The sequence below is a fragment of the Zootermopsis nevadensis genome, unplaced genomic scaffold, assembly GCF_977971745.1.
Source record: "Zootermopsis nevadensis isolate Lab colony 2312 unplaced genomic scaffold, Znev_1.0 Znev_ptg000004l, whole genome shotgun sequence".
NCBI classification, from domain to species: Eukaryota; Metazoa; Arthropoda; class Insecta; order Blattodea; family Termopsidae; genus Zootermopsis; species Zootermopsis nevadensis.
The window spans coordinates 5744964-5759506 of record NW_028259136.1 but is presented as its reverse complement, the minus strand read 5'-3'; the positions used below and the strand labels follow the sequence as shown (position 1 = coordinate 5759506).

Sequence of the window (14543 nt, the reverse complement as noted above, 5' to 3'; positions counted from 1 at the left end):
GATCTTGTTGTGACTTCCATATGATCTTGACCTTTACGTGACCTTGTTTTGACATGAGTATGGTGAACCAGGTATTTACGGTTTGGCAGAAATAAGCGAGAAAAGATATGACCTTGAGAATTTTAAAGAACTGTATCTCGCAAACTATTGGGCCAATCTTGTTGTGACTTCCATATGATCTTGACCTTTACGTGACCTCGTTTTGACATGAGTATGGTGAACCAGGTATTTACGGTTTGGCAGAAATAAGCGAGAAAAGAAATGACCTTGAGAATTTTAAAGAACTGTATCTCGCAAATTATTGGACCGATCTTGTTGTGACTTCCATATGATCTTGACCTTTACGTGACCTCGTTTTGACATGAGTATGGTCAACCAGGTATTTACGGTTTGGCAGAAATAAGCGAGAAAAGATATGACCTTGAGAATTTTAAAGAACTGTATCTCGCAAACTATTGGACCGATCTTGTTGTGACTTCCATATGATCTTGACCTTTACGTGACCTTGTTTTGACATGAGTATGGTGAACCAGGTATTTACGGTTTGGCAGAAATAAGCGAGAAAAGATATGACCTTGAGAATTTTCAAGAACTGTATCTCGCAAACTATTGGGCCAATCTTGTTGTGACTTCCATATGATCTTGACCTTTACGTGACCTCGTTTTGACATGAGTATGGTGAACCAGGTATTTACGGTTTGGCAGAAATAAGCGAGAAAAGAAATGACCTTGAGAATTTTAAAGAACTGTATCTCGCAAATTATTGGACCGATCTTGTTGTGACTTCCATATGATCTTGACCTTTACGTGACCTCGTTTTGACATGAGTATGGTCAACCAGGTATTTACGGTTTGGCAGAAATAAGCGAGAAAAGATATGACCTTGAAAATTTTAAAAACATGTATCTGGCAAACTATTGGGCCAATCTTGTTGTGACTTCCATATGATATTGACCTTTACGTGACCTCGTTTTGACATGAGTACGGTCTACCAGGAATTTACGGTTTGGCAGAAATAAGCGAAAAAAGATATGACCTTGAGAATTTTAAAGAACTGTACCTCGCAAACTATTGGGCCGATCTTGTTGTGACTTCCATATGATCTTAACCTTTACGTGACCTCATTTTGACATGAGTATGGTCAACCAGGTATTTACGGTTTGGCAGAAATAAGCGAGAAAAGATATGACCTTGAGAATTTTAAAAATATGTATCTCGCAAACTATTGGGCCGATCTTGTTGTGACTTCCATATGATCTTGACCTTTACGTGACCTTATTTTGACGTGAGTATCGTCAGCCAGGTATTTACGGTTTGGCAGAAATAAGCGTGAAAAGATATGACCTTGAGAATTTTAGAGACCCGTATCTGGGAAACTAGTGGGCCGATTTTGTAGTAACATCCATATGACCTTGACGTTTACGTGACCTCATTTTGACATGAGTATGGTCAACCAGGTATTTACGGTTTGGCAGAAATAAGCGAGAAAAGATATGACCTTGAGAAGTTTAAAGAACTGTACCTCGCAAACTATTGGGCCGATCTTGTTGTGACTTCCATATGATCTTGACCTTCACGTGACCTCGTTTTGACATGAGTATGGTCAACCAGGTATTTACGGTTTGGCAGAAATAAGCGAGAAAAGATATGACCTTGAGAATTTTAAAAGTATGTATCTCGCAAACTATTGGGCCGATCTTGTTGTGACTTCCATATGATCTTGACCTTTACGTGACCTTATTTTGACGTGAGTATCGTCAGCCAGGTATTTACGGTTTGGCAGAAATAAGCGTGAAAAGATATGACCTTGAGAATTTTAGAGACCCGTATCTGGGAAACTAGTGGGCCGATTTTGTAGTAACATCCATATGACCTTGACGTTTACGTGACCTCATTTTGACATGAGTATGGTCAACCAGGTATTTACGGTTTGGCAGAAATAAGCGAGAAAAGATATGACCTTGAGAAGTTTAAAGAACTGTACCTCGCAAACTATTGGGCCGATCTTATTGTGACTTCCATATGATCTTGACCTTCACGTGACCTCGTTTTGACATGAGTATGGTCAACCAGGTATTTACGGTTTGGCAGAAATAAGCGAGAAAAGATATGACCTTGAGAATTTTAAAGAACTATATCTCGCAAACTATTGGGCCGATTTTGTTGTGACTTCCATATGATCTTGACCTTTGCGTGACCTCGTTTTGACATGAGTATAATCAACCAGGTATTTACGGTTTGGCAGAAATAAGCGAGAAAATATATGACCTTGAGAATTTTAAAAATATGTATCTCGCAAACTATTGGGCCGATCTTGTTGTGACTTCCATATGATCTTGACCTTTACGTGACCTTATTTTGACGTGAGTATCGTCAGCCAGGTATTTACGGTTTGGCAGAAATAAGCGTGAAAATATATGACCTTGAGAATTTTAGAGACCCGTATCTGGGAAACTAGTGGGCCGATTTTGTAGTAACATCCATATGACCTTGACGTTTACGTGACCTCATTTTGACATGAGTATCGTCAACCAAGTATTTACGGTTGGTAAAAATAAGCGAGAAAATATATGACCTTGAGGAATTTAAATACTTATATCTGGCTAACTAGTGTGCCGATCTTGTGATTTCCATATGACCCTGACCTATACGTAGCCTCATTTAGACATGAGTATGGTCAACAAGGTATTTACCATTTGGCAGAATTAAGCATGAAAATATATGACCTTGAGTATTTTAAAGACCTCTATCTGGCACATAACCTAACCTAATCCAACATACTGATCTGACCTGACCTAACCTAACCTAATCCAACGTAACCTAACCAAACTTAACCTAACCTAACGAAATCTATCCCAACACAAACTATGCACTGAGTATATAATGTGACTTATACGTGACCTTGACATATCCATGACCTCTAAATGATGTGTGTAATGCCACTCAGATTCATACACTTCTCTATGTATATGCGTGAGAAAATGGTACTTCGAATGACCTTGAAAAGTTTCATACTGAACCAGTGCGTTCCATCAATGCGGCACGAACCGCTCGTGCGCGCAGTGTCTACAGTCCCACCGCTAATCAAGACATTTTTCGCCTTTTATGGAACTCCAAAATTCATTACCGCGTTTCATGACAACCCAACAATGGGCCCTACCTTGAGCGACATTAATCAAATCCACACCATCACATCGTATTTATTATGTATTCAAATATTATTCTCCCTTCTGCCCCTACGTCTTCCAAATATTTTCTTCCCTCCTAATTTTCCGGACTGAAGACATTCAAACAATTCAAGTAATTTATTCCATGCATGCTAAATACACCACCCATTTCTTTCTGATTTCAGTTTAAAAAAAATGCTAATTTTTTTAGACGAACTTAACGATATAAACGTTTTCATTTCATCCTAATTTTCAACAAAAATTAAAATAATCATATGGCGTAGTGATGCTTGAGGTCACGCAAATTAACATAAATATCACCGGTGAGGTGTCACGTTCTCAAGGCGACGAGAATGTTGATGGCTGTCTTCTGAAGAGTTGCGCCATGTAATTTGTTACTACCATCAGCGGTAAATACCTCTGAAACGTCGGCCAACATCCCAGGAAGAAGCCTTATACAGGAATAGCCTATACCCAGATTAATCTAAATTATTCTGTACTTCCTTGTCAGATTACGCACTGTGAAATTCTTCAAGGACAGCAGCAAACGATTTTCATATAAAGTATTACAATATTCGAGGATAAACACACGTTAGGTTCGTAAAAACACTTGTTTCGTATGTACACAGCTTTTTCGCAATGGTGTGAGCAGCGGCCTAGCAACAAAGATGACCTTGACTGCGAAGGAGTAGGTCACGAGAGTCTACGACAACACGGGGTTGGACCTGTTTCCAATTTAATTTCTGATTGTAGTTGGATCATGTTTTAATTGGCACATCTTTTACCAAAGTGTAGGGTCTCCTGTGCTAAAGATGATACACAAATGAGTTACAAAAAAATCAAGACATTTCTTGGCCAAACGAGAGAGACGTTGTCATCCAGAATTATCCGCACTGCATGAATTGCATGTTACATCAGTCAACATGTATTTCTGCCTTGTGTACAAAGATTACCTAGCAAGTTCACGTATTATCACTTCAATAGACCAAAGTTTACGAAATAATTCAATTACGACCTGCTGAAAAAACAGGCGCATGTTCAAAACGCAAAATATATCGTGGCTCAAACATGGAGGAAATAATTTGCGATAACATCTGTCCTGAGGCTGTTTAGCGGCTGTGCCGGTGGTTCGCACGACCTTTCCGCTTCCTAGTCCTAGCGGCACAGTCGCTACATAACCCAGCTGTATTTGCCTACAGGCCCCGAACGGGATTCGAACTCCATGACCTCTCTGTTTCAACAGCCACCAAGTTTAGCATGAAGGTATATAGTTACAAAAAAGCTTTCCAGACACTTATTCACACCGGGGTTTTGGCTACCTCTACTGATTCATGACTAGAAGTTTCAGTAACTGATTATGTTAACTCTCACCACTCTTCCTGTAATTCTTTTAATTTCCTCTCAGCTATAAACTTACACCTTCGTTCGAGATTACCTAGTGAAACACGTTATTCTGGACCAGTTGACATCCGTCGGTTGTACTGATAAAATTAAAACATCCCTGAGCCAAATTCTACAGGAGGGTCATAACAGTTGGTTACAAAATGGCTTCCTGACTGATTTCCACAGTCCTTAATTCGTAAACAGGGTTATGTTTTGCGTTGTCCATAAATTTAACTTACATTAATGTGGGGGAGTGCCTTTAACATAGATCACGCATTCTCGTCGTGTTTCTCAAAATAAACAAACTGCAATGACTTGACATTCACAAGGCTTCATTACAAACACTTGTCGTGACATTTTATGTCGTCTCAACTGAAAAGTGTACGTTCTGCCTCTGAAGGAAAGTTCGCCCTGTGTGTACAAAAACTATGAATCTTGGTCCTCGTTTTTTCTTAAACGTTTTAACTCTTTATGGGAGAATTCCGAAAACGAAAACAAATCCTTCGAGGCCTTTCTTCATGAGTAGCAAAATGCTGAACAAACCGCAGGTAGCCTTGAGTTCATAATAGTAAACTATTTGATAATGTGACGTTCAAATATACGTCCTTCGATCATCCCCTTTTTGATTTACTGTCTAAAAACGAAAAGCGCTGAGATCATGTAAAAGGTGAAGAAAGTACACCTGTACAATTCTACTACAGAAATGTAATGTACACGCAATAATTGTCTTTCTAAGCATTAAATATGAATCATTACACAAAACAGTCGTTTAATACACAAAGTCTTCAAATGTTTGTATCATCCAGGTTAGTATGCGCACAAAGTGTTTAACTACTGATTGATTACTGGGTCTCTTTTTGAACAGGCAGCACACATCCTACCTACACCTCTGAATGGGCTTTGTTGACAAAGTTAAAAGTTAAAATGTCACAGTATTTTCACTGTAATCTTATAAGTTGTTTTATTTTGAGTGTGGTGTGTTGTTTTGTTGTGTCTTATTGTTTTTGTTGTCTTATTGTTCTTGTTGTGTCTTATTGTTTTGTTGTGTCTTATTGTTCTTGTTGTGTCTTATTGTTTTTGTTGTGTCTTATTGTTTTGTTGTGTCTTATTGTTTTTGTTGTGTCTTATTGTTTTGTTGTGTCTTATTGTTTTTGTTGTGTCTTATTGTTCTTGTTGTGTCTTATTGTTCTTGTTGTGTCTTATTGTTTTTGTTGTGTCTTATTGTTATTGTTGTGTCTTATTGTTTTTGTTGTGTCTTATTGTTCTTCTTGTGTCTTATTGTTCTTGTTATGTCTTATTGTTCTTGTTGTGTCTTATTGTTTTTGTTGTGTCTTATTGTTTTGTTGTGTCTTATTGTTTTTGTTGTGTCTTATTGTTTTGTTGTGTTTTATTGTTTTGTTGTGTCTCATTGTTTTGTTCTGTCTCATTGTTTTGTTGTGTCTCATTGTTCTGTTGTCTTATTGTTTTGTTGTGTCTTATTGTTTTGTTGTCTCATTGTTCTGTTGTCTTATTGTTTTGTTGTGTCTCATTGTTCTGTTGTGTCTTATTGTCTTATTGTAGGTCACTGCCACCGGGTAAAAACCCATTTGCAGTCAATAATAAATAATATTAATAATAATAATAAGACTGTTATCATAATTTATTACAAGATGTAAAGAACACGAATTTTAGATCTGCTTAAATTAGACCACGACCGCTTCCTTCTGCATCCTCTCATTAAACGCTATATAATCTGAGCTACTAAAAAGCGTCGTTAATCTGTAAATAAGTAAAATAAATAAATAATAAAAAGTAGGTTGTCACTCATATAATGGAATGTACTATCATGGAATTTCCCTGGACGGACTGAGTAAAACGATGAAAAACACGAAGCAGGAAGACGACGTTTGATTGTACTTTATCGATCTATTATCAATCCTCTATCTATCAGCACAGCTCCGATAAGAGATGATACGAAACGTCACATTACAAGCAAACCCGGTCACACCCATAAAGCTGTAATATCCGACTGGACAGAAGGAAACTCAATGGACCATAGAGCCCGTAGCCAAGAGAAAAATATCTTTTGTCCTACTGACTTTTAATTAATTAGAGTACAACTTAGACCACAAGCTGTCTGCATGATCCGAAGCTTTCACGGCGACAATAATAATTTTTTCTCGGGCTACCAGCCGAGTAAGGTGGCTTAATGAAGCTGCCTGTTTCTTATGCGTCCATTCAAAGAATCCAGTACAAAGAAACAGTATCTTACGTTGTTTATGTATTTAAGATTTAACAGGGCCAAATCGGAATCCGCTACTTAGTAACAGTTAACTACAAATCTTTCCATTGCGTCAATGCTAGAGGTTTCGTCCAGAGGCCAGAGCGTCACATTGTGCAACCAATTTAACAGAGATCGCGCGACTGCATACTTAACCCTTTGGAACACAAAGTTAATCTAAATAACATTTTAAAAATGTAGTTCCCACCTCAAAGAAAACACCATGTGTCTCCGTTACAAACACCAGTTGGTCAATTCTGTCTAGAGAAATAATCGCTGCATATTATGAGAATCATACAAAGTTCATAAGTAATCTTCTAAGAAGGTGGTGCATATAATTACCACTGGGCTATAAAGGATTAAATGTCAAACTTTGAAAGATGTTGATTTAGGTATTCCACTTTGGAAGAGAATTTTGTTTAATAATAAAATACATAAATCCTTGCATCTCATTAAACATCACGAAATGGAATCAAATTATTTAAAAAAAAATTGTGTTAGTTTCAGCCCTGAAAAGGGAAGCAGTATGTTCTTACGAAACGTTGGTATCTACCTTCAAGTCCACACGGTATTACAACCCAAAAGACCATATTTACCACCGTGAAAACTTCAAACCTCATTCACGTCAGGAACTTAATTTATTTTGGCCTTTAGAATCAACTAGAACGCTCTTGTTTCGACAGTGGTTCGGCCAATCACTTCATATACCGACATACGACTTAAGTGTGTCACTACTCATAAGCGTCTGCTTTCTTATTTAAAAATTATATATCGTACCGGGTCCGATAGTTCATGATAAGCGTGTGGGCTTTGTTCTTCAGTTGTTTACTATAATTTCTAAGTCTTCCGCTTTGCAGGAAGTAGGTCTGAGTAGTAACGCGACACTTAACCTCACATTCGACCCATTTTTGTGTTGCAGTCGATTATTCAACTTTATCGAAGGAGACTCTCGATACTTTTTTGTTGCCAGAATAAATTCTAGGGCATCAGCCCACTTAAATACCTCAAATAAACTACAATACTGAACGAAATAATCTCTGAGAATCATATGAAACACATGAATACACTCTGTGGGCAAAAATACAGAATTATTTAATATTAAAAGCAGATGGTACGTGTAGTAAACATTGGGCTTTTGATTACTTAAATACGTTACAATTTCAATTGTTATTTTTTTTACGGAATATTTCAGTAACTACTCTTTTATTATCACGAATATGACGTAACAAACGTCATCGACATCAGTGACGTCACTTCTGACGCGCGAAGGCACGAAAAATGACGCAACGATTAATAAAAAAAAATTGCGGGTTATCTCGAGGTACGTGACCCGCCATCCCTTCTCCCTCCGGGACAGGACTGGTCAAAGGGCCACATGTGGTTTTACCACGGCGGTGAGCGATATTCTTCGCCCTGATAATGGGGGCAACAAGGACCTCTGAAACGTCAGTAAACCTCTACCGGACGACACGACACTTAATCCAAAAGCCAGCCATCTTCATCGTGACGTAAGCCCAGAAATTTTCTGTTAATCCCAGATATTTCGACGAATCGCCTAAAATACTTATCCCAGAATCAATTCTGAACCCGACCAGAGCAGAGGATGTGATGTAACAAAATTAAAAGTGACAGCGACAATCATTCTGCAACTAGAAGCTTATCAAGATCATTTCAAAGAACTTGGATAGCAACCCCGGTAAACATTCTGGGGCGGAAGACGACCATTTTCGGAACAACACACATTTTTCAGAAGCCACTATGTAATGTTCCTCGGGAACAAGATTCGATCCTCGCTCACAAGACAGATGCACTTTAACATGGTCTGAAAATAATGTTTATTACATGTGGCATCTCACGACACCAAAAACAGATGTTTGATAAAATCGAAGGAAGTTTCGTGGTTTATTCCACTGTTCGATGAACGGAGGCTAGTTGGTGACTTGTCAATAAGACCACTGCAGCAGTAAAATACCGACTACACAGGCAAGAAGATTTGTTTCGAAACAACCCCTTCTGAAATAATTCACCTATTTGAATCACTTGAAGGGAGAAACACAGATTAAGGGTGTTTGAAAACAAGGTGCTGGGGATAATATTTTTACCTGAGAGGGATGAACTTACAGCAGAATGGAGAAAAATGCATAATGAGGAGCTCCATAATTTATACCCTTCATCAAATACCATTAGGATGACCAAATCATAAAGTATGTGGTTGACCGGGAGTTTAGCACGAATTCCAGAGGCGAGAAATGCGTACAAAATTTCGGTCGCGAGGCCCGAAGAATGGATCACTCGGTAACAATCCTCCGCGTTCCTTAAACGCCGCGGAATTTCGTAAGCAGATTAGCGAATGTAAATTTTGAAGGGTTCTGATCCAATGTGTTTGTTCGCTTGAGTTTTCAAGGTTAATGGCGTGTTGTACATTTTGTAATGGAATTATATTAACGTTTTGAATAAAAAAGCTGACTAAAAAGTTGCATTTAAGAAATTATATTTAAGTTTATATAATTTTATACACCTGAAGATGGTTCTTTAGGAACTGAAACATGTCGTGTAAAAAGTGATGTTCTAATGTAAATCGAACATTTCGATAGAAAATATCATTTAATATATTTTAGATATTTAAATGTTAATTATGGTAATATTTAATAGGAATTTTATTGTGATTAGACTGACAAGATTTAAACAAATATATATTTATCACAATATGACGCAACTTTATCATCTCTTGGATAAATAATATTAAAAATTCAGTTCGTACCACAAATAAAACACAACGCGTCCCCACTGAAAAGATGAGTTGGTTAATGCTCTGTAGGAAATAATCATTATTTAATATGAGAATCATACGACTCATAAATACGTTTTGAACAGAATGTACAGTTTGTAAATCTTACAGCAGATGGTACATGTAGTTATCACTGTTTTAAATATTTAATAAAGTGAGGCAGGACAGAAAACGCTATCAGTCGGGCAGAGACACACGGAAACAGGTTGAAAAATTCGTCCTACTTTATATACGTGTTTTAAATCGAAATTAGAGCTGTTATTTTTCAAGACATTTTACATTTGTCAACGATTTTGAACTCCTATGTTACATAATAAACGTTTTCAAGTAATAAACTTTACACATCTAACACACACGACGCCTAGACGGTTACATAAACTTCATAATGATAGCCCCCCGGATATTACATCAACGTAGGTGACACCCATCCTCGACTAGGCAAGGTACGTACGAAGGTTATGGAACAAATATCACAAGTTACAAAGTCTATTGCCGGTACTTGACAGTAACCTTGCCTTTGCCATTCACCACGAAAAACTCCACCCTTTCCAAGAAACCGGTTTATTCAGCTGAAATAAACGGAACCACGATGGCATTCTAGGTGGGACCTGTGCCCCTGGGTCTATATAAATAAACACGACACTACAGTTCCAATAGATTGAATAATTATACAAGATGGAAGATAAACTCTGCAAGTCCAGCGTTTATTTTTAAGTCTACATCTTCAAGAAAAATATTGCACACCACCGACCTACCACATGTTATAAATAAATAAAAACTCCCTTATTTTTTTAAAAACAAAATCAATTGTCCCAAAAATCTTGATCATATGAACATGGTGAATCTGAAAGGGATGTAACAATTTTATCTTAGTGGAAATATACCTGAAGTTCATTTCGAGACGACGTCAGACTTAAAGACCTTCCTTCGATGTCAGCACAAGAGATTACTTAACGATGACTGAGATATGAATATTGTCAGTACAGAGGGATATGGAGGAAGGCTTCATGTCGACGGTGATCTACTTTGTAGACCGATAGGTAGATACCAACGTTTTGGAAGGGCATCTCACTAAAGTTTTAGCCCTGAACATGGAAGCAATATGCTCTTGCGAAATTTGCACGGAGTTACACCAACAAGACTAATGTTGACATTAAATATTACTCCATGCTTACGAAGATATTACAGTTACATATTCCATGAAATTAAACGAAATCTATCTACTGGTTAATAACAACGTTAACAAGAGATTTGTATATGAAACAAATGAAAACAATTCAATGCAGAGAGATACAAGTTCGCAGGGAACAATCTGTGACTCTGTACACTGAAAGTCTTGGTTTCGTGACAGACGAGTGGGAGTTTAATGAATTTTTAAAACCGCTTTGAAAATGAACGGTCACGACCAAGAATAAACATTTCATGAAGTATTCAAGCTGACCGGAATTTCTGTCGATCACCAGTAAAATGAATAGGCAACGAAGTAGGTCGAACGTCAAAGAATTCGTGAATGAGTAAAACAAAAGAAAAACGATTTATAAATATCAGAAGACGGAATGAATAATTTTGAAGTTCTTTCCTCTGGATAAAAAAAAAATAGCGCATCACCGAGAGTTTCTTCACACGGGTTATTCTGCAGTGCGGACTTCCTATCACCTCACACATGCATCATTCCATCAGGCTCTTGGTACTCCTTTCGCAAAACAAGGCTAAAAATTCGCTGCTACTCAGACAGCAGGACGCCAGCTAATTATCTGTGCGCTCCTAAAGCTGTGGTAATCTGTCTTCACGATGCCATTTCAGGTCTGTCAACCTATTTTCCTTATTTGTAAGAAAAGACGTGTTTTGTGGAATGATGTCTGCGTGTCCCTCCCTTACCTTCCTCCTCATCCTGCCACCAAAGTAAAACAGCAAAAGACTATTGCGCCTATTACAACGTACACGAATCAGAAATATTATTTTGCTCCTTGAAATGAAAATAAGTGATTCTGGAAAATTTAAGATTCCACTAATTCAAAAACGGCCATGGTCTAATAAGTTACAAAGATTGTTTTAAGTCCTATAAGCCTACATGTTCCTTACAAGAGGCATCAGAACATGGTGAAGACCTAAACTTTCAAAGGTCAACACAAACTCGTATAAAAATTTATGATGTTCTGGGTTTTGGCGTCGTGTAGACTCGTCGGTAGATGCTACGACGAGTCTACACGGCGCCAGAACACCAAATATATCATTATTCTCACCGCCGTGTAAACCTCAAATCTCGCCTCCTATGGAACTCGAAGGTCCATTACCGTGTTCACAAAAGCCCGCAACTGAAATTTTACCGATGTTTAGATGGAATATATTAACTCCATCTTCAGGTCGTAGAAACAGTATGCTCCCCCAAAAACGCTGGTGTCTATCCAAAATTTCACACACTCTTACAGAACATCTGATGTGTTAAAGCCGTCTTCTGTGTCACCAAATGTCACTTCGACTATTATTATGCAACACCGCATTACAAATTTAAATGTTTGGACTCATTTTACTCGGTGATCTTGATGTCAGTTATTTCCGCTAAAATATATCACTGACACAAAGCCTCAGCCGGGCTGCCACGGCTAACATGAACATGTCCCAAATTTAATGGAAACTGCTAAGTAGTTCTAACGATAAAACTTGAGGTTACATAAAAATGACCTTCACATTGTGAGCTCATGTGTGAATCGACTGCCTCATTTACGGAAGTACACAAGTTGTTTGAAGTAATTAAAAAAAAAAAGATTATATATTTTCAGCTAATCTCAATTCCTGCCAAAACTTCGACTATATCCAAGCAGAATTGCATAACGCGCAGGGTCAGATTTTAAAAAAGTACACTTCAGTTCTCAGTTTCATTATTACCAGTGTTACCAATCACCAGGTCTATTACTGCAAGAACTTTGATCACTTGCATCATTGTTGGCTTGCGATGCAGGCCTCGACTTCTCCCACCCCAGCGGCGCTATCTAATGAAACCACGTCAATCCTCCCCTCCACACCTCACATCGGTAATGCCCCCTCTCCCTTCCCCACAATCCGTCGAACAATTCGATCCGCAGTATAAAATGCCTACGTACTCAAAGCAAGGGGATCACTTTCGGAACGTCTTTCGCACTTGCAAACACAAACTTCTTTCCAATGTACGAGGAACACCTTTGAGGATCTGCAGACTTTCTGGAACGAATCTCCGAGTAGCAACGCTGAACGTGGAAGACGAACTTTCTTCAGAATGCCAGACGTCATTGAAAAGGATCAAAGCAGGCCGTAAGTTTGACATAATTACAATTTGGCATCTGGTGATTGATAAGCCTAATAACAAAATAACATCGGACTCTGTAAATTCACACATGACCTCGCTTTTTTTTACGACTGAAAGATTTCAGGTTAACACGGCGGTGAGTGTGAAGATGGCTGTCTTCTGGGTTAAATAATCTTGTAGTCTGGTAGAAGTTTGCCAACGTTTCAGAGATCCTTGCTGCCTGCATCATTAGGGCGATGAGAACCTGATTGCAGAGTTAGTAAACACCTCTGAAACGTCGGTAATTTTTTACCAGACTACAACCCAGGAGACAGCCATTATATTTCTACTTTGTGGTTATTTAACAACGCTATCAGTAGCTCAGACTACACAGCGTTCGATGAATTTCTAAGGTATTTACCTAATGTGACAGAAACCAGAAAAACTCCAGTTAGGATCGAGATATGAACCCGGGAACTCTGAATTTCGAAGCAGGAAAAGTGAAGTTTGGCAGTACGAACTAACCTTGGGCCTAGAACTACATTCTCGGCACAGCGCGTCACAATACGCTGTCAGAGAGCATTCAGCTGTTCATTGTAGAAATAAATTAGTACTTGCTTGCATAGATTACAGCAGAAATTCTCAAGTTTACCTTAAACGATGACTGGTAAAAAGTAGTTTACGTAGGAAAGTTTAAGACAACAAACATAATTATTACTGACACGTCCAAGCGTGCTATTTACAATAGAATATTAACAAGTTTCTCTTTGTTATAAGCTCGATGCTTTCTTACAAATGATGTAAAACCACTTAAATATTTTAATATTTTCCGTCAAATCACAATTTTAATAAGATAATAAAATATAAAATATTTAAAATATCATTTCACGTTCCGCATCGAATGATCGATTTACAAATTCGATGCGGAACGTGAAATGATATTTGAAATATTTTATTATCTTATTAAAATTGTGATTTGACGGAAAATATTAAAATATTAACCTAATTCACAATATGACGCAAATATACTACCTTAAAAACCACTTTAGCCTATATATAATTCGATAAAAATAAGTCACGAGTTATAAAATGACACACAATAAAAAACAACTTTTGTCTTTTCATCTCAAACACAGTATGACTTAAAGGAAAAGGTAAATTGGTCATAAAACGTGATGTTACACTTCCGTCGACTTCTGTTCGAAACATTTTTCGCTCCGATAAATATTTTCGCGAGATACGCTCGATACAGAAACAGAAATGCGTGCTAAATTTTCCATGTGAAATGTCCGTTGTTGTCCGATTTTAACCAAAATTAGAATGTGCCGGCAACGAGCGTAAACACGAAAGCATTCTAGAAATAAAATTATAATTTTTCCACGCCGAAATATGTAAGTCCTAATACGCACATATTTGATGCTGACTAAGATTTGCGGATCGGATTAAATGAAGTCGTGGGCCGATAGAAGCCCGTCTATCGATGTTTGAGAACCAATGAAACGCAGGATTACGAGGGCCTTGAGATATAATTAATTCATTCAGTAAGTTAAGTCTGGAGTTCAGAGTGCAGAATCTGGCCGACAACAAACTTAAACATGACATAGCATACCCAGAATGCAACATATTCTATACCTAAGTTCAAAGTGTTTATCGAAATGATGACCGCACTAAAGTACAACTACG

The 14543-nt window shown here is 37.8% G+C and overlaps 1 protein-coding gene across 2 annotated transcripts in view; it reads left to right on the top strand.

The window, feature by feature from the left end:
* Window positions 1-14543, top strand: part of Pepck1 (Phosphoenolpyruvate carboxykinase 1) — a 29804-nt gene that overhangs the window by 3968 nt on the left and 11293 nt on the right. Inside the window, exon 1 of one of the 2 annotated variants that reach the window (XM_022062564.2) lies at window positions 12692-12886. The exons of the other annotated variant lie outside the window; for it this stretch is intronic. Within the exon in view, the coding sequence (XP_021918256.1) occupies window positions 12852-12886 (35 nt within the window). The 5' untranslated portion in view covers window positions 12692-12851. Of the gene's footprint in view, window positions 1-12691; window positions 12887-14543 lie in introns of those variants that run through there. 2 annotated transcript variants of the gene reach the window in all.